At 35.5% G+C, this 27,062-nt stretch overlaps 1 protein-coding gene across 1 annotated transcript; it reads left to right on the top strand.

Annotated features, from left to right (window-relative positions):
* Positions 1 to 5,438: 5,438 nt before the first annotated feature.
* On the top strand, positions 5,439 to 24,898 carry LOC149407318 (putative leucine-rich repeat receptor-like serine/threonine-protein kinase At2g19230). The gene is made up of 13 exons (XM_089612859.1): positions 5,439 to 5,518; positions 5,648 to 6,197; positions 17,932 to 18,425; positions 18,724 to 18,862; positions 19,227 to 19,298; positions 19,374 to 19,445; positions 19,523 to 19,603; positions 21,466 to 21,638; positions 21,746 to 21,960; positions 22,925 to 23,051; positions 23,132 to 23,194; positions 23,460 to 23,649; positions 24,366 to 24,898. The coding sequence occupies exons 1-13, from the start codon at positions 5,440 to 5,442 to the stop codon at positions 24,778 to 24,780; spliced, it is 2,670 nt and encodes an 889-aa protein (XP_089468985.1). The 5' UTR covers position 5,439; the 3' UTR covers positions 24,781 to 24,898.
* Positions 24,899 to 27,062: the final 2,164 nt, after the last annotated feature.

Below are 27,062 nucleotides of genomic sequence, written 5' to 3'. Positions count from 1 at the left end.
TATCTCACTCCCTCTCTCTTCTCCAAGCCACCACCATCCCTCCCTCTCTCTTCTCCGAGCCACCACGCTGCTCGAGTCTTTCGAGCCACCACACTGCTCGTCCGAGTTTTTCGAGCCTTCTCCGACGTCCAAGTTCGCGCGCCGCTCATCCTCAGACCGGTCTTCTTCTCTCTCTCCTGTGCCGAGCGCTGGACACCGCGCGTGCGCGCGCCTTCGCTGGTTCGCGCGACCAGCCACCGCCACCGCTCCCTTTCTCTCTCTCTCGCCTGGTTCTCCCCGCCCCGCGCCACCTCAGCCCTGAGCACTGCGCGAGCACTTTTCATAGAGGGTAATAAAACTTTGATCCATTTTGTGCTAGGGAGGCATATGTAGAGTCCAACTCGCCTTTCGATCCCCATAGAGGGTAATAAAACTTTGATCCATTTTGTGCTAAAAAAATATGAAAACAAAAGAAAAATCAGTAAATTGGGGGTATTCTTGTAATAAAATGAGGCACTTTCAGAATGAAAACGAACAACTTGGCACTCTCCAATAACGTTTTCAAAATAGCCTGTATGTAGATATAGTTGACATTATTCAAGCCGTCTCATTTTTGAAAACTTTTTTTAGTAGTTTGCGTTACATTCTTATTATGACAATACCTCGCTTTTATTTTGTAAGTCATTAAATAGGTTTTCCCTTGTTGCTTGCAAATTTATTTGACCTAATTTTTTTTTTCTTCTAGTTCCTAGTTTCATATAACTTATTATTACTTGTTCACAATTTCATTAGAAAAGAGATATTTATGAAATGTTTTAAAATTCCAGGTATTCTATTAATAACCATATTTAGACGCGAGCACTGCGCGAGGCCTCGACCTGAGCTCTACGTGGCTCGACGAGCCTCCGAGCCTCATTCCCGAGCCCCGGCACCTGCAACGAGCCGTGCTCCGTCTCCGAAGACGAGCTGAGAACCGAAAGAGGTATGATTTCTCGTCACCTCTGTTGAACGCTCATGGGTTGGGTTTAGATATTTGGTCGGGCTCGTTGCTCGTGTGGCTGAGAATTTTGATTTGGGGATTTTGATTGTAATTGTATGCTTAGGTTAATGGTTTAGTATGCTTAGGTTAAGAAAAAAAAACTTTAGTATGCTTAAGTGGTTTGTATGCTTAATTGTAATTGTATGTAATTGAAATTAAATGGTTTAGTATGCTTAGGTTAATAATGGTTTAGTATGCTTAGTTGATCTTTGGACCCAATTATTGATGTTGAGGACTTGAAATTGGTGATTGATTTCGGATTTCTTGGTTGTGGTTTGAATTTGGCCGAATTTTTGAAAAAGAAAAACTGTTTGAACTGCCTCTGTAAATCGACGTGGACAGACCGATATGATCTGAGTTCTTATTTTTGGATATTTTTCATGGATAGTAGACTGTATGAGCTTTCTAAAATGACCAAGAACATGTAAATCCATTGAGTATTGAATGAAGTATGAATTTCCAAAGTTTGTGTTTCGCAGCAGTAAAACGGGATTTCCAGAATTGTAACAGTGACTTATGGGCTGTTTTTGAGATAGCTATTCTTGTCGTATATATGCTTGTAATATCTCGTTAGAAAGCTACATGAGTCTACTTTCATTTGCCGCTAGAATCAATCGATGGTTTATGAATGTTTGAAGTATTGGGTCGGTAGAGGCATGCTCCAAATCTTGTATGTAGTTATGACTGTCTTATCATATGATTAATGTTTTTAATCCAACTTAGTGGTGAATTACTAGTCATGCATGGTTAGAAGATAGGTAAAAAGGATTAGATTTTAATGTGGTTTATATAGTTGATGTAGAGCCAAGCATCCAGCTCAATTTGGTAGGCAAGTTTATGAACTAAAATGGCTGCTGTGTGTAACAACTTTAAGAACCACGATTGTGAATTGCATTTCTTTTAAGTTGTAATAGTCTTGAAAATTATTTGGGAAATGTTCTTGGGAAAGCATTGTGTTGTTTTTATCAAATTCTACACTGAGTTATCAACCATCTCAATATTTTTTTTTAGTGTAAAGATTTCCAATGCACGTTCATTGCAAGAGAATGTAATATCTTGGCTGATTTTTTTTTTCAAAAACGAAATAAGAAATGAAGTCACTTTTAAATAAACTGACATCCAAAAAACTGCTCTTTTAAAAGATGACGTCGCTTTTTTAAAAATCGACGTCTAAACCACTGTTTGGTGTTTTGGTGGGAAGACTATTGGGTGCGACATGTCGCACCCAAAAGTCAAATACCCGCCATATTCTTGATTTCCCACGGAAAAATAGGTGCGACTTCAGGTGCGATAAGTCGCACCCAATAGTGTCGCACCTAATAGTATATACTATTGGGTGCGACATGTCGCACCCAATAGTAATAGCTGCGGACTTTTAGGTGTGAATACGTCGCACCTAAAGTCGCACCCGATAGTACTATCGGGTGTGACTCTGTGGGCATCAGGTGCGACTTTTGTCGCACCTGATGCCCATATTTGTAGTAGTGATTTCGGGAGAAAATGACTGAGTAAACATAGATGCCAATTTGTAAAGAAAATAGATAGTGAAGGGCAAATTTGACTTTTTACACTTGTCTTGGTGGCATTTTGGGACAAATTAAGGTTTTAGTGGAATGTGGGAAAAAATTATCAAAAGAGTGGCAAATAGGGCAATTTCTCTTAAAACAATCAGGGCAAAAAAAAGGGATAATATAGAAAACCATTTGCAATTATTTATAGAAGTGTGAAATTTTGTTTAATTAGAAATAAGATGTCACACACAATGTAGAGAATGTATGCAACAATCTGTTTCGATATGCAAGAATGGATAAATGAAAGACAATGCGAAAATAAACAAAAAATTAGTCATATAAGCCACCAAAAGCCTAAGAATTGTTAAGTAGCCAACATTTTGTAATTTTTTGTAAATAGCCACCTCAACTTATTTACGGCATTCAAAAAAACAAAAATGACTAAAAACAGCTTTTTTTTGTCTTTTTAAATACCGTAAACAAGTTGAGGTGATTATTTATAAAAAAATTTACAAAATGTTGGCTATTATACAAAATGCTATAAATCAAATGGCTATATAGCTAAAAGACCCAAATATAAATGACCCAGAAAGATAACTCAGTTCGGTGCAACGTCCGCTACTCTAGTGAGCTCTCAACCCAGTGGAAATTAAATTCACTATCTCAATATGTAGTCAACTATATAACAATGGACTTTATGAACAACACCGGTCTCAACGCCATATTTTTCATATTTTTCCAAATCAGGTTCTCCTTGAATTTGAGACCGCTCTCAATTCCACTCTTCAAACACTCTCCCGATGTTTGGATACCTTCGATATCACGCTCGTGAAACCTTCAATCACGAAGTCACAAAATCCAACAAGTCTCTAACACTCAGATATCTGAGAATGTGTTTAGAGAATCACACCACATGCATCAAACAAATAGCTTCTTAGTCCGCTAGTCGTGCACGTCTAAGAATCCTCAAAGTTTGATGAATGCGTCAAAATTATTAAGGGTGAAGCGTTTGACTTTTATAGTGGTCAACATCGTTGGAAGTTGATCTGAGGTTTTCTTACACATACACGCGTGAAAAACCAATATAAAAAGTTTTTATAAATGTTTTGGTTTCTTGGGAATTTTTTAGCTTGTGTAAAAAAAAAAAAGTTTAAACAACGTCTTTATAAATAGCGTAGTCTTTAATATATTATTCACTACGTTTTACGTTCCAAAAGTAGTTTTATTATATATAAATTTCGAAGACCGTAGTCTATTCTAGATTTTTTTAGGTAATGTAGTCTCTTAACAAAATCAAAATGTAGTTTATTTACAGTTTTGTAGCGGTGGTTCATGTAATTTTTCTTATTGGCTGCATGACAAACATGCATATCGTAATAATTTCACTTGAACTCTTAATAAAAACATAATACAATGCCTTTTATTCTTTAGCCATTTTCTTTTAATAAATTTATAAGGAACTAAGCTACATCAAATTTTATTGTTTGTAAAATAGTCAACGTTTGATTCATTATAGTTAATTTTCCATTGATTTTATTAGCAGCAATGAAGTGATAATTTTTCCAAAATAATTCGTTTCTTTTAATTGTGATGCAGCGGTAAACTCCTATTTTTCTAAAATCTGTTGATTCAATCTCACAAATACCACATATATAGAGTTCTGACACTAATTCAGAGTGAATTTCGATTTGAGAGTAAAAGTGTTTGATTTCTGAACGCAAAAATCCCCTTACAACTTAGGAAAAGAGTCTTAAATAGTCTGCTCGAAAATCCTAAAATCCAAACGACAACACCAACAAAACGACAAGGAAAAAGGGAAAAAAATGACATAAAACTTCAAATGGGCCGGAAGTGCCCTAAACAGTGTATTTTTGGGCCTGAAATTCGTTTTGGGATCGGCAACGCCTATCTACAACGTAGAGCTTGTCTGGGGCTTCGATTCGATATGCTGTAAGATCCGTTTTGGCGTCTGAGGCCAAACTTATGGCCCGTCAAAGTTGGGACCTGCGCGAGTTGCGAGAAATCCTCTCAAACTGGTCCATGAAGGTTAGTGATTGCTCCTCGATGGATTGGGCCCGGTCTCCAGGTTGGGCCGCATAAATTGTCAATTAAAGGGATTTATTTAGGTAAATTTATCAATTAATTATTATTAATAGAATCAGTGGTTAATTAATTATAATTAACCAAACGTTGTCTTTTGTGCAAGTTTAAATTTTTTATATGACTACAACTAGAGAACCCATTTTATTTGGAATCAAGGACAAAGTTAGTGTCAACTTGGATATTCGGGTTATAGTAGTACGGAATGCCATATATAGCTAAAAACTAAATATGTTTAATGGATATGCTTGTTAAAAAAAAAAAAAACTGGATATGCTTGATTCTGGTAAGTATTAAATAAACAAAGTCAGCTTCATGACAGCTGAAGTGAATGATGTCTTCTATAGGATTTAAGAAATTCATCATATCAGAAGACATTTAATTTTCGTTAGAATATACATGATATAATTTATATATCAAGTTACCATAATCTACCAAAACGTTGAGGAACAATATTCTTAGTATTGTTTACTTAATTTTTTTAATTAGTTAACACTAGTATTCTATCAAGTAAAATACAATAAACTACAGTATTGCGTGCCGATGAGTTGTGATTTAGGATTTAAATATGTATCTTAAATAAACACCAAGTAGATATACTAAATATATTATCTAAAGCTGGACGTGACAAGCATAAATCAATGTACCATTTTTGTTCTAGCTTGAAGAATTCAACTATTTGATCGTCTAAATTATTATAATCTCATGAAATTAATTTCGATGGATAAAGATATAGGTACAGAAACAGAGACTATCTAAGGTGTCTCATGCACAGGGATAGAATGTGAGACAGATTGCAAGATCATAAGGATGTTAGGGCTTTTTATCTATGTATGCCTTTGGGGTTTTCCTGCTTTCACAGTTTTAGTTCATGCCCAAAGCCAATCAGGTAATGAAATTACAAAACAACAAGTAATTAAACGAAAATAAAGAGGTTTAAATTATCCATAGCATCATCATGAAGTAATGAAACCATATTAATTATAACGACTCTTCGATCCTTTGTATATTGCCTCAGGGTTCATAAGCATAGACTGTGGTATAGCAGAAAACACGAGCTATACAGACACGACCACGGGCCTAAACTACGTGTCAGAGTCTTCCTTCTTTGATGGGACCGGCCTAAGCCACACCATATCGCTAAAACACGCGACCACAGGCGATCTGGACCAACAGTTCGGCAAGCTCAGAAGTTTCCCGGATGGAGACAGAAACTGCTACACCCTCAGGCCCCCGGACGGGAAAGACACCAAGTACCTGATTCGTGCAAGGTTCATGTATGGTGACTATGATGGTACGGACACTGTACCAGAGTTCGATCTCTACATTGGAGCCAATAAATGGGGTTCCGTGAGACTTGATGACTCGTCCACTCGGAAGACGATGGAGATAATTCACATTCCAAAATCCGACTTTTTATTCGTGTGCGTTGTGAATACGGGCCATGGAACGCCGTTCGTCTCGGCTCTCGAACTGAGGCCTCTCCAGAATTCCAGCTATGCTCCGACTAGAGCCTCTGTTCTGTATCGCCGGATAGATGTTGGCTCGCGAACCAATAAATCAATTAGGTAATGATTTCTCTGTTTTTAAATTATTTTTCACCGTCTGGTAATATTTTTTTATCAGCGCAGAAGTGTAAAGTGAAATTTGGATGTATCGTCAATTAGAAAGTTATAGATTTAGTAGGGGGATAATGAGGCTGGAGAAAAGTCAAACGATACTTCATTAAGTGGTGTGTGTTAAGGCACATATTTATACAAGGATATTGTTATCATAATAAACAATGGAAAATATCAAGAGTATCCCTCATGTTTAATCGAAATGCGAGATTTATCACTTCGATTTTTAAAAATATTGAGATATCCCTTCAGTTTAATATAAATGACATATACCTCCTTAAAAAATATTATATTACAAATACCATCATTTTCGTTTATTTTTACAACAAAATAATTTAAACTCCCCAAAATAATCTTAATAGAATAAATATTTATTTTCTATTCTCTATAAAAAAAAATTAAAAAATTTCTTTATAAAATGTTAAGGATTTTTTTTATAAAGAGAGATTTTGATTTTTTTTTAATAAAATAGTAAATAAATATTTATTCTATTAATGGTATTTTGGGGAGTTCAAATTATATTTTTTGTAAAAAATAAACGAAAATTGTGATATTTGTAATATAATATTTTTTAAGTGAGGTATATGTCATTTATATTAAACTGAATGGATATGTCTGATATTTCTAGAAATTGAAGGGATAGATCTCGTATTTCGATTAAACACGAGAGATACTCTTGATATTTTCCCAATAAACAGTAACAAAATAAATTTTTCACTTGATGAAGTACAATCGGGTGAGGTTTAATACGATCAATCTTCGAGAGTGTTTGGGAGAAAATGATATACTCAGTTAGAGATTATCCACAATTCTCATTAGTCGGAGGAGAGTATATAGCATGGTTTATATACAAGCTTGTAACTAACGTAACTAGCTAACCCAATGAAAGAATAACACGTGTATACACTGTGTGTAAATGAGACAACAAAGAAATAGAGTAAGCTACGTCGACATCATTTCAACTCTAATACGCTCCCTCAAGATGGACAGTGCATATCGTATAAGGATAACTTGGACGTCAAACACCGGAGCAACAGTGCAGGAAGAGGCTTGGTCAGCAAGTCAACGAGTGGTTGATGAGTCGGAACCGGAAGAAGCTTCAATGCGCCATGTTGTAATGATGCCGGACAAAGTGGAAATATATTTCAATGTTCTTCGTGCGCTCGTGAAACGTCTGGTTAGAGTCAATATCAATGGCGGCCTAATTATCGCAAAACAAGACGGCTTTCGAAGATTGCGTGATGCGTAAGTCAGCGAGCAATTGTGAAGGTAAGGAACCTCAGTCGTAGCAGCAGCAATCACCCGATACTCATCATCAGTGGAGGACCTGGACACGGTGGGTTGCTTCTTGGTTTTCCAAGAAATCAGAGAATCCCACAAGAAGACGCAAAAACCAATGGTTGACTTGTGTGAGTCTTGGAAAGTGGACCAATCAGCATTGAAGAAGGCCTTAAGTTGCATAGAGGAAGAAACTGGATACAACTATCCTAAGCCGGGTTGAGACTTGATGTATCGAAGAAGGTGATGAGTTGCACGCAGATGAATGTCATGAGGGGCAGCAATAAACTGACTATCTGAACATGATGTCAGCACTTATGATAGTCAAGTACAGGAGTTTGGAAACCAATTTCCTGTAACGAGTGGGATCACTAAGCAACTGACTATCTATGCTGTGCAAAGTTACACGAGGACTCTTAGGAGTGTGTAGTGGCTTAGCCGCCAAGTAATCAAAATTTTCAAGTAGTTGCAGTGCATATTGGCGCTGAGATAATACAATACCATCAGAAGAACGTGCAACCTCCAACTCCATAAAATATTTCAACTCACCAAGATCTTGGAGCTTGAACATAGCACTAAGCTCAAGATTAATCGAGCGAAGAAGACTTGAATTAAGGCCACCAAGGATAATATCATCCATATACAAAAGATCAACAATGAACTGAACACCATAAGCACGTGTGAACAAGGAGTGGTCAACTTGATATTGCACGAAACCAAGCTTCTGAAAAGCAGTGGTGAACTTATTGTTGCATTGCCTGGACGCTTGTTTCACTCCATAGATGGACTTGTGAAGCTTGCACATTGGCTTGCCACTGAAACTTGACCTCTTTTTCATTGCTAGTCACCAATGAGCATGTCCTGCAGCATGATGATAAAACTTTGGTTGAGAATGGACCGATACTACCAAAGAAAAGGCTTTTATATCATGTTGATATAAACGATTATAGATGAGAACTGATCTAAAACATGAGGAGAATTTATGGATGAACAGCTGTGGGTGCCAGAACCACCTAGATAGAAGTGATAGTCTTTCAAGCGGATAGATTGGTTGGTTTTCCGCGTCGACCGTCTCTAAGATTGCACTTGCATGGCATCTGTGACGACATATGGATGGTCAACTTCTTCTGGAGGAAACTCAAAGTGATCAGATACAGAAGCTACACTATCACTAGCCAAATGAGATGACGAAGGACACTCCTCATTGACATGAGCATGGTCATCATAGAGCCCAACACGTACAGTCTGTGCTGAAGGCAAAGAAAGATCACCAAATGGATCACTGATGTCATCTAGATCACAGATGTTGGCAAAGGGAAAAATGTGTTCATGAAACACATCTCTGGAAATAAAAAATTTCCTTTTGTCAATATCAATCAATCTAAAACCTTTGACCCTCAGAGGGTAACCAAGAAACACACATCTCCTTGCCCTAGGCTCAAACTTGGTATTGTGGCCTTTAAGAGTTAATGCATAATCAAAACAAACAAAAATTCTTAGCGTTGTGTAGTCAACTTGTTTGTCAAACAAGTACTAAAAAGGTGTCTTGTTACCTAAGATTGAGGTGGATGTGCGGTTGATAAGAAAAGTGGCTGTGAGTACACATTTTGCTAAAAGTGCTCTAGCCATTAGTGCAATTACTCATCCGCATTTGCACGTACCATAAGTGCAATTTTGATGGAGATTGTTCAAGTCTTCCAAAATCGATTTCAACCTTTTTAAATACATTCCAAATTATTTTTGTTCTTGAGAAAAATTTGTCACCTCACGTTTCAGCTGATAGATCCTCGGTGTTGTCAATGGTGCCAAGAAGAGTAGTAGTCTTTATTTATGTACATTTGATGTAATAAAGTCTCACGAAGACTCTTGCTTGTAACTGCTGAATTATTAATAAAAGTTGAAACGTTCATTCATTCTTCATTGTCTGTTTGAAGCTTTATGATAAACTATAGTCTTTAGTCCTTAAACAAACCTAACAACAAATGAAGAGTCAAATATAGATTTGCATGAACAAACTCTTCATGGTTTGCTTAAAACAGTGTATTCACAATCTAAGGATCAAAGGGCTATTGATCTCAGTATGATTGTTAAGAGAATCTATGATGTCTGGTTATGAGACATTGAGAGTTGGAGACTCTATAGTTCTTCCTAGGTATCTTTTGAAGGTACTGAATTGACCAGTGCACTTCTAGAGACAAGATAAGAACAAACCATTTAACCTCTTACGTCTCGAAATCACTACGTATGAATTGCATCGCGCTTACCTCAATCCTGAAATGAGACATGTCATTTCATAGCTTACGTATTCTCATTTGAGAAAGTCAAAGTTCTAGATTCACTATGTGATATAGACAAGACGTATTGGTGAAGTACTAAGTTATAAAGATGTAATGAGTAATTTGTGAAGATCTCATAGATATGGAATTCATGTACAAGATTGCTAAAATACAATGTTTATCACCTCATGCTTTGTTCCTTGGAGTGTGAATAAATGAACTGGTCAGTGTCCAAATTGAGTCATGACTCTTTTGGATGAATCAATGTGACTTGTTAGCTCTTCGTCAATACATTATTTCTAACTTATTCACAAGCGACAAAGGAGTTGAGGAAATAACATAGATAATATTCAATGGATCCACTCATTACAATTAATTAGAATTATTGAGTAGAAAACATATTCATTTGAACCGAGAGATTTCAGTGTCAACTCTTTTGTGGAGTCAGTTGACATTAAGCTAAAACATGGAAAAGGTTTGTGAACTTTTGAGTCCAAGTATGCTAGTTCAAGCTTTGTTCATGTGGATCCATGAGGTCACTACCACAAGTCATTAGAGTAGGATTAGTTAAACTAGAAACTAAGCCAAAACAAGAACTAGACAAGTTTTACGAAATTGTCTAAAGGGTAATTTTGTCCTTTTAGACATGGGATAGTATGAATGTCAATAAATAAGTTTTTTTTTACATTGCCATATGATGACAATAAATTGATCCACACGACCAACTTAAAGTATTTGGGCCTTGAGGATTAATTTCATTTCATGAGATTTTATTTGAAAATTTTTAATGGGCTTTTCTTATGTTGTCATGAACAAATAAAGAAACATCTAGAAGCTCCTTCTAGAAGCCTTGAATTCGTGCACCATCATAGAGGGAAATAGAGTTTATTTTGTGCATTAATGTATGAAGATACTTTCCAAAAGAAAAAGAGGAAACAAATTGCTTCTAGAAGCAATGGACATGGGCGGCAACCAAGGGAGAGAACAAATGAGGAAACAAATCCAAGGACTTGCATGGAATGTCTTGGACGTCCATATGGAAGAAAGGGAAGCAAATATTTGCTCATGAATATGTGATATTCTATAGAAAAGAGGAAACTACCTTTTGAAGGTAATCCTCCTCTTATAAATACCCCACCTCATTCACAATTCACAACACACAATTTTAGAGACTGAGAGCTTCTCTCTCTAGACTTGTTGGCCGCCCATCTCTCTCTAACCCTTGTTGTTCTTTTTTTTTGGCATCTAGGTCCTCATTAGACCTAGCATTTGTTTTAGCTCTTTGGCTCATAGACTTGTTCTTGAGTCATCGTGTTTAAAAGTGCCCATACACTAAATCATAACCACACTCAAAGACTCTAGTAGTAGAAACTTTCGCGGTTGCTCACAGGTTCAAGAAGACTAGTCCGAGAGGCGAGCTGCATGGGAAGATGAATGTTTCCACCTTCCAAAGGCTTCTCAACGTTCAAGCTCCATTTGAGGTTGGTACCGAGTAAAAACTAAATGTAGTTTTAAAATTTAAAATTATATGTTCATGCGCTTTGTCTAGGTTGTAAAAACGTTTTACGAGTTTGTAAAGAATTTTTTTTTATTCTGCCGCTTGCTAGAAGCGATAAAACTTTTCTTAACCCTAGATCTATTCCAACACTCGGACCATTAGATTAGTAAAATCTCTCATAGGACCAATTTGAGCTGCATATTCACCAAACAAGAGAGACTCGACAAAATTTCTTATCCATTAGGTTCTGAGATAAATCCATCAACAAAACCTACCTTGTTCTTCAATGATAGTACAATCACCATAGATCTATTCCACGATGCGTGATTATCTCCATTTAGCAATTGAGATAAGAACGCCGTACCTGGATTATCTGAGTGATGGAGATTATAAGCGCTGAGATGATCATCAATGACTGATATGTGAGAAGCTCCAAATGATGAATTCTCAGTCGAGGTGTTACTCTACTCTTCCATTCTGTAAGCAGCAAGAAAACAGAGTATAACCAAAGAGACGATAACTGTGAAATGAAGCTTCACTAAGCTAAACAATAGCGGAAAGAGAGCTCTTATACCATACCGCAATCGGTCTTTGAGAGTGTTTGGGAGAAAATGATCTACTCAATTAGAGATAGATCCACGATTCCTATTACTCGGAGAAGAGTACTCAACATGGCTTATATTCAAGCTTCTAACTAACGTAATTGATGTATCGGGAGGCGGTGGAAAGGATAGCACACAACCACCATCGTTGATTCACGCACGAATACCAATCAACGATTCTTCGTAAAACATGTTGATTCTATAAACTACGAATACTAGATTAAGGGCATCTTGAACTCGTTGATTCACAAAGAATACCGAGAACAAAGATTTTTGAGAGAACTCCTTTTTTTCATTTACCAAAATCATCTTCTTTAGAACATAGAATGTTACATATATTTATAGTACTTTGAAATTTAACTACCACCTCAAAAACACAATCAAATAAAGAGAAGCCCAGATTCACCAAAATCAAATCTGAGAGCGGCGGTTTGTTACTTGCATTTTTGGTCATTGAAAGTTTAAAGGTTTGATATGGCTGTGTATTTTTTTCTGGGTATATTATATTTGAAGAAGAAGTGTGATACTAGAGATTTCTCTCGACACTTTTGCAAGTGCACGAATCGTCAAATAATACACATGCTAAGCACGGTTCGATCCCACGGAGACTAGATGCTCGATATTAGAATCTTTCAACTTCTTTTTTAATTTGAATTTCATAAAAATGAAACAATAAAAGATGGGGGTTTTTGGATTTTGTTATGTGAATAGAAACAAGAAAATGAACTAAATGATTCGAGAAAATATGGTAAGAACAAGGGACAATACTTAGTTAGTAGGTTCACATTTAGATGATGCGCTTAGCATTTTGAATTCGAATTTCGAGTTCGAATTTCAACTTCATTGGTTTAATGATGTAGGTTAGTAGGTTCACATTTAGACGATGTGCTCGGTTATTAGGTTCACATTGAGATTAGGAAAGTACGTGAAACTCAATCTCAATCTATCTCGAGTCTTTAGGGACCTAGTTGGGTAACAAAGTTACACCTCTCTTCTTGGGTCCTATTAAAACACATAACCACATTACACCCGAGTTCAAACGACACCACCTATACCATAGTCTTTCTATAGAGCTGGGTGGATTTGTGACGGAGAGGTAGAGCTCGCATGTTTATTACCTCTCGGTTTCAAAACATTCATAGATATTCACTAGCTAGGTAGCCACTCTAACTAGATATATGATACACAACCCATTCCCATAGATTTCCTTTTCTTTTCCCTCAGGAAACTCAACTACTGTCCTAAACAAATGAACCAACCACCATCACTTATCCAACTACATTGTGTCCATTTACAAATCTATCTACTCATGATAGAAATCAAACAAAGCAAAATAACAATAATTAAAAAAGGAAGGGGACAGAGGTTGATGATAATAATGAAAAGGATGTCACTTCTTCTTCTTCTTCTTCTTCTTCTTCTTCTTCTTCTTCTTCTTCTTCACTCCAAGAGCTCTCTAATGGCTTTTTCTCCAAATAATGGGTCTCTAGATCTAAAATTTCGAGTAGTATGTAATGTATGAGATGATTGATGCATTTAGACTCGGCTCCAATGGAAAATTTGACGGCAAACCAAACGAAGGCGTTAGAGGAGATGCGCATGAAAGACAAGACTGCCTTCTTTCTCTTGTTTCAAGTGGTGGATGAGTCAGCCTTTGAAAAAATTATCGGTGCTATGACTTCGAAGGAAACGTGGGACAAGCTGGAGAAAGTCTTCAAAGGCGATGACCGAGTTAAGCAAGTGCGGCTTCTAACTCTTAGAGGCGAGTTGGAGGCCATGAAGATGAAGGAGTTGGAAGGAGTATCTAACTACATAAAGTGTGTTCAAATAGTGGTCAAATATCTTAAACGCACTAGAGAGACCCTAACATATACAAGGGTCGTGGAGAAAATTATACGGTCATTGACTGAGAATTTTGAAAATGTCGTTTGCGCTATTGAAGAATCAAAGAATCTCAAGGAGATGACTGTCAATGAGCGCGCTAGTTCTCTTGAAGCGCATTAACAATGTAAAAAGAAGAGCAACTCTAGGAGGCGTTTCAAGCCAAGGCAAGCCTTAAGGAAGATAAAGCGATGTACGCTCAACAAAATCGAAGAAACGAACGTAGCCATGGATGTCGTGGTTTTGATAATGGTGGAGGCTGTGGACATGGATACTACTTTGAAGAAAAGAACTAGCCCAATAAAAGAAATTGGCGTGGAATAGGACGTGGTCGAGTAGAGACAACTGCTAACATCATTCAAGCATCAAGTGCTACAACTGCGGCAAGGTTGGACATTATGCAAAAGAGTGCTACTTCGAGAAAAAGGTGGAAGGAAATGTGAATTTAATCTCCGAAGAGAAGACAAAAATGACGGCATTTTCATGATGGCGTTCAATGACACCGGTTCCGACAATGAATCCATGTGATATCTCGACACCGCCACTAGCAATCAAATAACCGAGAGCAAACACTTTTTTGTGAACATGCAAGAGATAGATGATGGGCACGTTTCATTTGGAAACGCATCTAAGGATCGAGTGAATGGCCAAAGAAAATATGTTTCTCTCAAGATGGTGATGAAGAAGGGACGATCAAGGGTGTCTACTATGTCCCCGACTTAAAGAGTAACATGATTAGCCTTAGTCAATTATTGGAGAATGGATATTTGGTATTCATGAAAGGCCGAATGTTGCATTTTAAGAATGAAAAAGTGAGGCTACTCGCACGAAAGGAGATGACCAAGAATTGAATGTTCAAGCTCAACTTGAGAAACGCTCGAGAACAATGTTTGCAAGTCGATATGGAGGAAAAATCATCTTTATGGTACTTACGATTCGGGAAATTGCATTACGTTGGCCTACAAGAGCTAACGAATAAGAATATGGTACACGGTCTACTAGACATGGAGTACACCAAGAAATTTTGCGTGGGGTGCGTACTCGGCAAACAAGCACAGAGATCTTTTCTAAAAAAGGCAGAATAACGTGCAAAGAGGCCTCTTGAGTTGATACACACCGACATATGTGGCCTAATCACACCAAAGTCATTTACAGAGAAGAGGTAATTCATCACTTTCATCGATGACTTCAAGAAATACTTGGTTTATTTTTTGAAAGAAAAATTGGAGTCATTCGACGCGTGGCGTTAGTAGAGAAGATAACCGGCCATTTCATCAAGGCCTTGCAGTCTGATTGAGGATTAAAGTACATGTCAACAACATTGATGAGCTATTATGAAGAACGAGGGATCAAGAGATTCTTAGCTGCTCTTTATTTACCTCAGTTAAATGGTGTGGCCGAGAGGAAAAAAACGGACTATCCTTGACATGTTTCAGTCGATGATGAAGAGCAAAGGCATACCAACAGAATTTTGGGCATAAGTGGTGCAATGTGATGTGTATATTCAGAATTAATGTCCACATCCGAAATTGGCGGATCCGACACCTCAAGAAGCTTGGAGCAGACGAAATCTAACCGTATCACACTAGAGAGTATTTGGTAGTGTGGCCTACGTGCATGTACTAGATCAAAGAAGAACCAAACTTGATGACAAGAGCAAGAAGTACATATTCATTGGGTATGACGAGAAGACGAAAGCTTTCAAGCTATTCGACCCATCTATGAAGAAGGTGGTTGTAAGCCGAGATGTGTGGGTAAATGAAGAAAGTGCATGGAATTGGAACGAGCAAAAAGAAGAGTCTCAAAATGAAGAAAAAAGAGGTCCATCAGCCGCTAAACCAATCTTAACTCCGACAATCACTCCTCTATCCGGTGATAATGAAGAGCCGAGAAAACCAAAGATACGGAGTTTGCAAGACCTCTATGATTCGACGAATGAAGCACACTTGGTGTGTCTCTTGGCCGATGCCGAGCATATAATTTTTGAGGAGGCGCGAGAGATTAGAAAATGGAAGGCTGCTATGGATGAAGAAATATATATGCGATTGAAAGAAATGAAACTTAGGAGTTAGCGGAGTTGCCGGAAGGATGTCGGCCCATTGGCCTAAAATGGGTGTAAAAGAAAAAAATGAAAGATACAAGGCACACCTAGTCGCAAAGGAAAATAGACAAAAGACGGGGAACGACTACGATGAAGTCTTCGCTCCGGTTGCTAGAATGGAGACAATTCAGCTTCTTGTATCCCAAGCGGCATAAGTTAAGTGGCCGATCTACCAAATAGATGCAAATCCGTCATTTTTAAATGACGTGCTTGAAGAGAAAGTATATGTGGAGCAACCATTGCATAGATGAAAGTTGGGAAAGAGAGCAAAGTTTTAAAGTTGAAAAAAAAACGCTATATGGGCTTAAACAAGTGCCTCGAGCATGGAACACCCTAATCGACGCCCACTTCAAAAAGAATGGTTTTGTGCAATGTCCCTACGACCATGCATTATATTCGAAGAAAGAAAATTGTAACTTGTTGTTAGCTCTCTATGTTGATGATCTTATATTCATGGGGAACAATGACGAGTTGATAAGAGATTTTAAAGAGGCTATGACTCGGGAGTTTGAAATGACGGATTTGGGGATAATGAAGTACTTCTTTGGTCTTGAGGTTAAACAAGGAAAGTCTTGAATTTTTGTATCACTCTAGGCGTATGCAAAAAAAACATCCTAAAGAAGAATACGATGGAGGAGTGCAACCCAGTAACAACACCGATGGAGCTCAGTACAAAACACTCTAAATTTGAGGGAGGAGATCGTGTGGATGCAAGAAAATATCGGAGTATCATTGGGAGTCTAAGGTATCTCATGTGCACAAGACTAGACATTGAATATAGTGTCGAGATTGTGAGTTGATTTATGGAGGAGCCACCAGACTTGCATTTGAGCGCTATTAAGAGAATTCTCTGATATCTTCGAGGAATGACGGCCCTTGAGCTACTCTACTCGAAGAAAAATGATTACAAGTTGGTAGATGATCCGAAAAGCACATTGGTATATGTATTATATATAGGAGATACAGCTTTCACATGGCTCTCGAAAAACAGCCAATAGTGACATTGTCGACTTATGAGGCGGAGAATGTGACAGCATCTTGGTGTGTATGTCATGCGATATGGCTAAGATATTTGTTGAAAAAGCTACAACTCCAACAACACGAAGCAACGGAAATATGAGTCGACAATAAATCGGCAATAGAGTTGGGAAAGAATCTGGTGCACCATGGGAGGAGCAAGGACATAGATGTTTGTTTTCACTTTATTCGGGAGCATGTGAAAAGATAGTAAGGTGCAAATGAGTCACGTTGCGAGTCGGGATCAAGTGGCGGATATCTTCACAAAGGCACTACCAACAATGCTATTTGAAAATCTCAAGAGGATGATTGGAATGGATGATGGAAAAAGTTTGAGTTTAAGGGATGAATTTGTTGAAATAAACTCAAAAACGGTAATGGGAAGTCAACATTAAATGCACTTTTGAAGGGGCAAACGGTCATGGAATTAAGCATATAATATACCGTTTTAATTTTAAAGCCCTCAAAGTCCACGTTTCAATGCTGGTTTCATAGCTGTGGAAAAAGTTACGACCGTTGTAGTGAGTAATGGTAAGGAATAAATGTAATGTGATGAATGATCTTTTATTTGTAGTTAATTACTTCTACGTTTTTTTTATGGTTTGTGCTTGATTCTCAAGGCCTATATATAGATTGTATGATCAGAGAATGAAGGTGTGGAGTTGAGAAATACATTACAAAAATAATTGTTTGTGAAAGAAATTCTTCTAGTCTTATTCCCTCTTCTACCTACACTATAATTTTCAAATTGTCTTTCGCAAATTTAGAGACTTATTAAAAGTTTTTGGTTATTTTGGGGGCACGGAGATGTTGTTTGAGACATAGTGACTAGATGGGAACAAATCAAACATAGGTTGAAAGCTTGCTTAAACCTTACCATCACCATGTGGACTTGATCCGAGTCAAAGAACTCTGGAATATTTGAATCTATTACTAGTATAAATTGAAAAAAAAAATAGAATTATATGTTTATGAAAAATTATATCTTAAATTATAATGAGCACTAATCATGTTTTATCAAGTCCACCAGATACAAAGATGACGTGTATGATCGAATCTGGGAACCATTCAACTTCATGGATTACAACCTGATAAGCACGTCCCTCACGGTGGATTCCGGCGTGACATATTCTTACCAGCCATCGCCGGCAGTGATGTCGACAGCAATGTCACCGGCGAATGACAGCACCGACACGTTCGTGTTCCATATGAGTCCTGAGGATCCGGACGCGCTGTATTACGTCTACATGTACTTTGCGGAGCTCGAGAAACTCGGGGCCAACGAATCCAGACTGTTTGAGATCTTTGAGAATGGCGAGCCCTTTAACGGACCTACTGGGTTACCCATCTCCCCCGATTACCTCCTCTCCACCAGCATCTCCAGCGTCAATCCTGTGGTGGGCGGCGATAGGATTGATTACAAGATCAACAAGACTGCTGCTTCGACTCACCCCCCCATCCTCAACGCTTTCGAGGCTTACATTGTTCAGGATTTTTCCGTGATAGACACGCATGAAGAGGATGGTAAGTACTGTTATAAGAATCGAAAAGTAACTTCCAAATCATTAAAAAATCCAAAGACAATTTTTAAATGACCTAACAACCATGTTTTCAATGTAATGATTCATTCATATGTAGCGACCAACCCTCTAATATATATCAGAATTTTTGTCTATCATTTTCTTATAGGATTACCATTGTAACTAATTAATAGAAAAAATGTTTTCACGCATAAGTTGAATGTTGACACAGCATCACATTCACTTAAAACGAAAATTTCAAACATCTTTTAACTGGTTTTTTTTCTTAATTTATTTTATAGCTGAAACTATGATGAAAATAAAAGCGGAGTGGCGAGTGAAGAAGAACTGGCAAGGGGATCCATGCGCTCCGATAACATACATTTGGGAGGGCCTTAATTGTAGCTCCAATGGCCTCGATCCACAAAGAGTCATTTCTTTGTAGGGATTTCAATCAATTTAACGATTATTATTACAATAAGTAACTAGCTATATTTACACTTTTACATTCTTATATATAGCAATTTTTTTTCTTCGTAAATATACTAGGTAAATGGCCACAAACATGATGTAGTATTTCTGGTTTAACTTTTCATTGAAATAAAAAATTGTACTATTTATGTTAATTTACGCGTGTAAATACATGGACGTGGTCATTTACCTAGAATTTACGAAATGTTTGTTATATAACAGTGTAGAAGTGTAAATATAACTATATACATAATGGATTCTTATTATTAACTACACATCGTTTTTTAATCTTTCTGTAATTAACTAACTAGGCATGTGTTATAATTAATTGCAGGAACTTAGGCTCAAGTGGATTGACTGGGGTCATAACTTCTCACATCTCTGATCTCACTATGATTGAGCACTTGTAAGTTTATGAAAATCTGAATGTTGAACAGAGGTTCAACAATTTGAAAACTAATGACACCCTCATATATATCAGGAATTTATCGAAAAACAGCTTGACGGGATCAGTACCGGATTTCCTCTCTAAAATGCAATCCTTAAAAGTTCTGTAAGTATAAAATAAAATAATTTTGGATGGAATAGCACAATAAAACTGAGTACACTTGTCTAATTCTTGTTCTCAAGAGATTTGAGTGGAAACAACCTCACCGGCTCCGTACCAACTGACCTCGTAAAACGATCCAAAGATGGCTCACTAAAGCTAAGGTATATGTACTTCTCTAGAGGTTAATATATGATAGGGTTTGAATTTTTATTTTTATTTTTTGGAACTTAACACCCAAACCAATTTACACATATTTGTACATTGTACATCAAATATCTAAATAATAGAATCACATGCAATAAGCTCATCAAACTATTAAATTGCATATTAGTCAATATTCATTTTGTTTGAATTAAATAGGCATACCAAACATATTTGGCTTTATTTTGTTTTCGTGTCTTCCAACTTTATCATTTCAGTTTAATTTTTTCTTAAGGGAATTTGTCATTGGTGGAAACTTAACCCATGAGCTCCACTTTTGAGGTATTGTAAAATTACTACTATATCAAATTAGATATTACTTCAGGTTAAAAAAAAAAATCTCACGGACCACTTCAAACGTTGGATTTGTAAGTCAGACGACGTTTTAAACATATTTAAAATCTAACCATATTTGATGACGTGACCTCATTAACTAGCTACTATTGTTCTTAGCATTTTCATATGTTAATTTTGATAAATATTTGTTAGCTCCTTAAAATCAAATGTCAAATCGGCTAAATAATTACGGTGCTCTTAAAAAACGTTGTCATACTATATATAGTATTTCATATTCCTTAATTTTAGAATTTCTAGTTTAAACTATGATATCAAGTTAACCAAACCATACCAATATAAACAAAATAACCGGTAACTCATTTTCTTGTGCAAAATAAACTAGTTACTGAAATTAATCAGTTTGTATGCGATACAAACTATTTTTATGTGTGACCATTACAAACTATACTATAAACTGGTTTTGAGTTAATTATAGAACTCAGTAATTGTATCTTAGCGCATGGTTTTAAATTTGGCAAAATATTTGTAAAGTTGTTCTAAACTTTCTACGACACGTATTTCAAATCCTCGAGTTTCTTATTAAGTCACATATCCTTCCCCGTGAATAGAACTAAGAATATTATGTTTTTAGTTTCTAGATACTTGGAGAGACATGATCGGATATTTTGATTCTGATTATACAGATTCCTGGAAAATTTGAAATCTAATTTAACTCTCTTAGGGTTTCAATTAGGTTTGTGACTTTTATTTTTGGTCAATACACGCCTACTTTATTCTTGAGCTAATCTATCTAGAGATTTAAATCGACAACTAGTTCAAGATTCTAGTTGCTACTATTGTGCTTTATCTAACAGAGTTTGTGAGTGCGTGTGTTTGCGTTGATTCGCTGAATCAATCTTTGGGAGAGGATATCTTCAAAAAGAGAGGGTGTCTCCTATCTAAGGGGATCTTAGATTGAAATTTGTTGGAGAATAAAAGAAAACAGCTGTTTGATATGGAGTTTGCAAATCTAATTCATTGTATACATTTGATTGGTTATTTGATTTTTTTTCACAATCAAACGTATAATCAGTCCTCATGAGTATGTGTTTTATCACCGAACATGATTACCAAATCGTTGTTCTACTAGTAGTTTTAAGACACATATAATTTTAAACCTTTTAAATAACTCGATGACAATTTTAACATCTATCAATAAACAAATATTTACTCCAAAATTTAAAATTATAACTTGTGTTTTCTAGGGTTTGCATATAGTTATTTTTTTTTTTTATCTTCTATACAATTAAAAACTTATTTTGTGTGTTAGATTTTTAAGTGATAGAATTAGAATAAAAGTTTATTAATATGTATAAAACCAATCATTTCAGTATAATTTTGATAGAAACCTTAATTTTCCTGACAAAAATACAACTCGAATAGCATTATATTATTGATAACATGACTATAAAGATAAAACTCTTACAAAAGGACTACAGGGAGACTCCAAGTAATTTTCTAATAAATTGTATTATTTCCGCTACAGTGTCTCTGGAAACAAAGAACTCTGCTCATTGGATTGCAAAAATAATGGTAGTAAAAATTCCAAGAAGAAGAAGAGTCAGTACATTAATGCTGTCATAGCATCAATCGCTGCGGTTTTACTGATTTTAATCGCTCTGGTCATCGTATGTAAAGTCATGAAAACGAGAAAAATAGGTAATAGTATTGGAACGATCCTTTTTCCGTACCTATTACATAATGAGGGCAAGAACAATAAAACGATGATCAAATTGCGACGATAATTATTGTAATAATACGAGCAGGTAGGAAGGAAATCCATCCGGGATCAGCTCTACAGCCAAAAAGCAAAGAATTTAATTACTCAGAAATCATCACTATGACCAACAACTTCGAGAGAGTCATAGGTCAAGGAGGCTTCGGAACCGTTTATCATGGAAAATTAAATGAGACTACTGACGTGGCCGTGAAGATGCTTTGTTCTACGTCCAGACAAGGCCCTAAAGAGTTCCAGGCCGAGGTAATAAGTTTGTGATGATGATCACTTTAGCTACAATATTACTGTGTTATACTTCTCGCATAAAAAAAAATAACATAAAACAAGCTTAATACAAAACAATCCATTTTTTAAAATTAATTAGTTCTAATCAAATGATTCAAATGTCAACGGACTTTTGTGAAGTTTTGTTCGTATTAATTCTCCTTTCTGTGGACATCTGTAGTTAAACTGTAAAACCTTTTTTTTTTATTTTTTTTTTTTTTTATTTATTTCATTCCACATTTTCTGTGATTTCATAGGAAATGATTAATGATTGATTTCCTTTTTAAATGTTTCTTTAGGTACGAAGATTAGTTTTATGCAAGTTGCAAATGTATATATAGCCGTGCCTAACGTTTTTTATGCTAGATGCACACCATAATAAATCTGAGAAACTCTGTCAAAATTTTGATATAATTTTTCATAAAACGTAAATCAATCTGTGATTCAGTAATTTTATATTTGACGTAAGACCTTTTGTAAATGCATGTAGGAATTTCCAGCTGTAATTTCATCTTATATATCTATAAAATTATGTTGATATACTTTTATCGCCTAAAACATTTTTGTAATATTAAACAATTGGTCAATCATCAGCGACGGAGAGATTTAAATGCTATAAAAGCTCAATTATTTTTAACGAGCAACTAGGTTTGACCCAAAAATTTGAGGTAACATGTTTACATTTATGATACTATTGTTGATTCATAGTTTAATTGGTTTAAAGATGATCCCGTGATACTTTAACATATATCAATAATTTGTAGTATAACATTTTTTATTCATTTTGAGATGTTAAGAATGAAAAGTAATTTTCTTACAATATTATTGCTGATTCATTTTGACATGTTATATTCATGTAAATTTGCTAAAAAAAAGTCTAATAAACATATATTTATGTTATCTGATGCTTATTGTTCTAATATGGATGGTTATGAATTCACAGGTTAAACTTCTGATGCGAGTACACCATAGAAACTTGACCAGCCTTATTGGATATTGCAAGGAAAACGGCCATATGGGGCTTATCTACGAGTACATGGCTAACGGAAATTTAGCTTCGCTTCTGTCAGGTTAACCTCACATAATGTTTCTTTTCAGGAAAACTCCATAAAATTGACCATAATGTGACTAATTAACTTATGAAATTCAGTTAAAAACGAAAACCCATTGAGCTGGGAAGAGAGATTGAGGATAGCAGTCGATGCAGCACAAGGTTTGTCTCTGCTACACAAAAACTTTGTTGTATATATGTGCTAAGAGTCAAGCAATAGAAAGAAAAAAAAAATTAGGTCAAAGTAATTTTGAGACGCCTGATGCCAAACATAATATCACAAGTCCAAAACTTTATGAGAGCACCTATAAAAATAATGGGATATATATTGAGAAAAAAAAAATCACATTACAAATATAAAAGGACTAAGAATTTATAAGCTCATATCTACCTATTTACTTGTAACTAATAGATTGGTTACATTCAGGCTTAGGGTACCTACACCATGGTTGCAGACCACCCATAATACATAGAGATGTGAAGCCTGCAAATATCTTGTTGAATGAGAACTTCCAAGCAAAACTAGCTGATTTTGGACTTTCTCGAGAATTTTCAGTGGAAAATGGGAGTCATGTCTCCACAGCTTTGGCAGGCACTATTGGCTATCTTGATCCTGAGTAGGTATTTTTGATGTTTTTCTGTCATATACTAGTTTTTTTTTTCGCATCAGAGAAATTCCATTGATTAATAAAGAGCTACTAACGAGCGAATTATAAAGAAGATATTTCACAATAATATTTTAACCGACGAGACTTAAGCTCAGACCTTAACCTACTTGGGGTTTGTCAAAATATCTCCCTACCCCGCAATTAGAGAAAAAAAACTCTTACAAAATCAAAGATGAGACCAAGAACCGTCACCCTGAGGTTGGCGAACAACCGAACATCTTCTCTTTGCCTATATAGCGCTTGAAGTTCCATAGGAGCCTTTCAGTGAAAAGCGCACAACAGTGAAAAGAAGAGTCGGCTAACTAGCAAAAACATCCAACCAGTATACTAAATTAAACATCTCAGCCTGAAAAATGAAAACAAACCTTACAACTAAGAGACCTATAAAAATTGATTTTGACCAATTGACCATTTTACTCGGAAAAAGAAGATTTTGGAGTTCATGGAATATTAATACGATAGCTACACAAAAAGGTGTCACATGTACCAACTCTATAGAGTTCATGGACTTATTAAGATGTAAAAAAAAGCAAATGTTCCATAACCTGTAATGTTTTTTGCTACTTAATAAACTAGATTATGGACATGGTAAGTGTAATAATAAAATAAAGCCTTGTAAAATTTGGCGACTTAGTCTTGTTGTATTTTGTGTTGTTATCCCCCAGGTGCTTCGAAACAAGTTGTTTAAACGAGAAGAGCGACGTGTATAGCTTTGGAGTGGTCCTGCTGCAAATAATCACAAATAAGCCAGCGATCGTGAAAACCAATGGTCAAGATGACTGCCACGTGTCACGATGGGTCGATTCCATGATGAAAAAGGGAGAGATTAAGCAGATCCTCGATCCGAGGCTATTTGGCAATTTCGATGACAACTCCGCATGGAAAGCCGTGGAAATGGCAACTGCTTGCGTGACAAGCTCACGCGAAAGGCTGACAATAAACGAAGTTATCATAGGATTGAAAGAGAGTTTGGTGTTGGAGACAAGCTCGAAAAAACAAGGTTGTCGGCAGACCGAAGATTCGAGCCAATCGTTTGTAAACGTAGAGTCTGATGTATCTCTTGGTCCTTCACCTAGATAAACTTCGAGAGATAAAATATAATGGAATATCTAAATTGTTATTGTATAATTTCTTTTCTATTTATATGCGGATGAACAATTTGAGCTATGTATACATTTTTTATTTGATTTTTGGCTATGCTTATCTTATAAAGACAAGGATTGCTATACAACATATATTTCTTTTTCTTTTTTTGCTTAGATTATAAGCTTCCAAATCCATTGCACTATAGTTTGGTATCTCATGTGACGACCCGAATTTTCGGACCGTTTTACTTATCTTATTTTTTAAACTTTAGAAATCACTTCAGAAAAATTGGAGGAATTAAAAAAAAAAACACATCGTACAAGGGCGAACCAAAATTTTGAAGATTAAAAAAAAAAAACAAAAGCATTGAAGAAAAATATGAAGATTGCATTTCAAACATTTCATGAGAAGTACTCAACAAAAATGAAAATATGAAGTATCAATTTAAAACCAAAACACGGCGGTAAAAATAGTAAAACATAATCCATAATATAAATCCCAACCAAATTAGAAAACTCTTTGAAATTCGTAGATTAGAAATAAATGTAAATAAAAACCTTAAAATTTACAAAAAAAAATTAGGAAAATAGCTAACTTAAACGTTTGATATTGCTAAATAGCCAATGTTTGGTAAATCTTAGATAAATAGCCGTAAATAATGACGTGACCTAATATATGGAGGTGGTTATTTATCTAAGATTTACGGATGTAAATACATGGAAATGATTATTTACCTAATTAGATTTACAAAACGTTGGCTATTTAGCAATATCAAACATTTAAATTGGCTATTTTCCTAATGGACCCTAAAATTTATTTCTGAACAACTCGTGGGGGAAGACTTATTTGGTGAATGGCAACCACAACGCAACCCTCTCACTATCGATGTCGTTAGTCCATCCTGCTCAGTTCTTTGTATGTTGTTTACCAACAACGCAAACATAAAGTTTTTCGAAGAAATGAGCTTACGCTCAGCGAGAAATAATATAAAACTCACAAAATAAAAAGAGTAATACAATGCATAAACCGGTTATTATTATTTTAAAAAGAGTAATAAAATGCATGAACTGGTTACCAAACATAAATCACTATTTTAAATTAAAAATCTAATAATTAGCATCATCACATAACTTGCAAATCATAATTCACTCAAATCACAAACTACAAAAGAACAAACATATCATCAGATAGTAAAACACGTACTTAAGCATAGAAAGCTACATATAAATCATGTCATAAGTACTATACTCGTCAAATATAATTTTGATCTAATCTGTGTTGTAGTGAGATTATGCTCGCCTTGAAAAATCGGGGATAAAGCTCTTTGGTCGAAGACGAGATTGAAAGCACTACTTGATTTGAAACCTAATCAAAATAAAAGATTATTGGGCATCAGCTAAGAAAATGATTCAAGGCATGCTTTAGGTTCTGGAAATTTTAAGAAGCGACATTCAACGTGAAATTACTAAAATACCCTTAGCTATTAGGGTTCCAGAAAAAAAAAAGAAACTAAAACTCCAAAAAAACTTTATAAAATATTTAGTAACTATAAAACATAATTTTCAGCACTTTTTGTAAAGGCACTACGGTAAAAAACACTCTTTAACTATTTATTAAAAATAAAACAAGTGTTATAAGATTGGACTTTATTTTGTACAAAAATGGTATGCGCATCATTTCTAAAATAATTGAAGAGTAAAACTTGTGAACTGAAACCAAAAATAAATTAAATATTTGAAAAGAAAACACATACTAAACATTGGAAAAACTTTCGAATCAAACTGATGCCATAATACGCGTTCCAAAGTCGGTTTTGAAGAATCGGAAATTATTTTTATTTGATAAAAATATTATCCGATAAAAAATTTAAACAAAAAACCTTTAAATCTAACTTTTTCATCATAATCGACGAAAAAGAATTATTTTTGAAGCAACGGTAAGCATATTAAAATTGATTTTGATTGAATCCGAACAAATTTTTTTTTTATCTATAAACTCTTTTAAAATAAAATCAGAAACAAAAATAAAAATTAATTTGAGAATTACCACGAATTACATACCTAGTTTCTTAGAGGTGATGGAAAATCAATCATCAACGCTCTTTATTTACTAGCTATGATTTTTAAGAAGAGATGAAGTGAGTGTTGTCAATGGTGCCCACAAGAAGAGTTGAAGTCTTTACTTTTGTACATTTGATGTAATAAAGTCTCACGACGATTCTTGCTTGTAATTGCTTATTCATTAATAAAAAAAAAAGTTGAAACGTTCATTCATTA

Source organism: Urtica dioica, chromosome 1 (assembly GCF_054948205.1).
Source record: "Urtica dioica subsp. dioica isolate 48M chromosome 1, U.dioica_male_clone48M_v1_H2, whole genome shotgun sequence".
In the NCBI taxonomy this organism is placed as follows: domain Eukaryota; kingdom Viridiplantae; phylum Streptophyta; class Magnoliopsida; order Rosales; family Urticaceae; genus Urtica; species Urtica dioica.
This window is presented reverse-complemented; position numbering and strand designations above follow the sequence as displayed.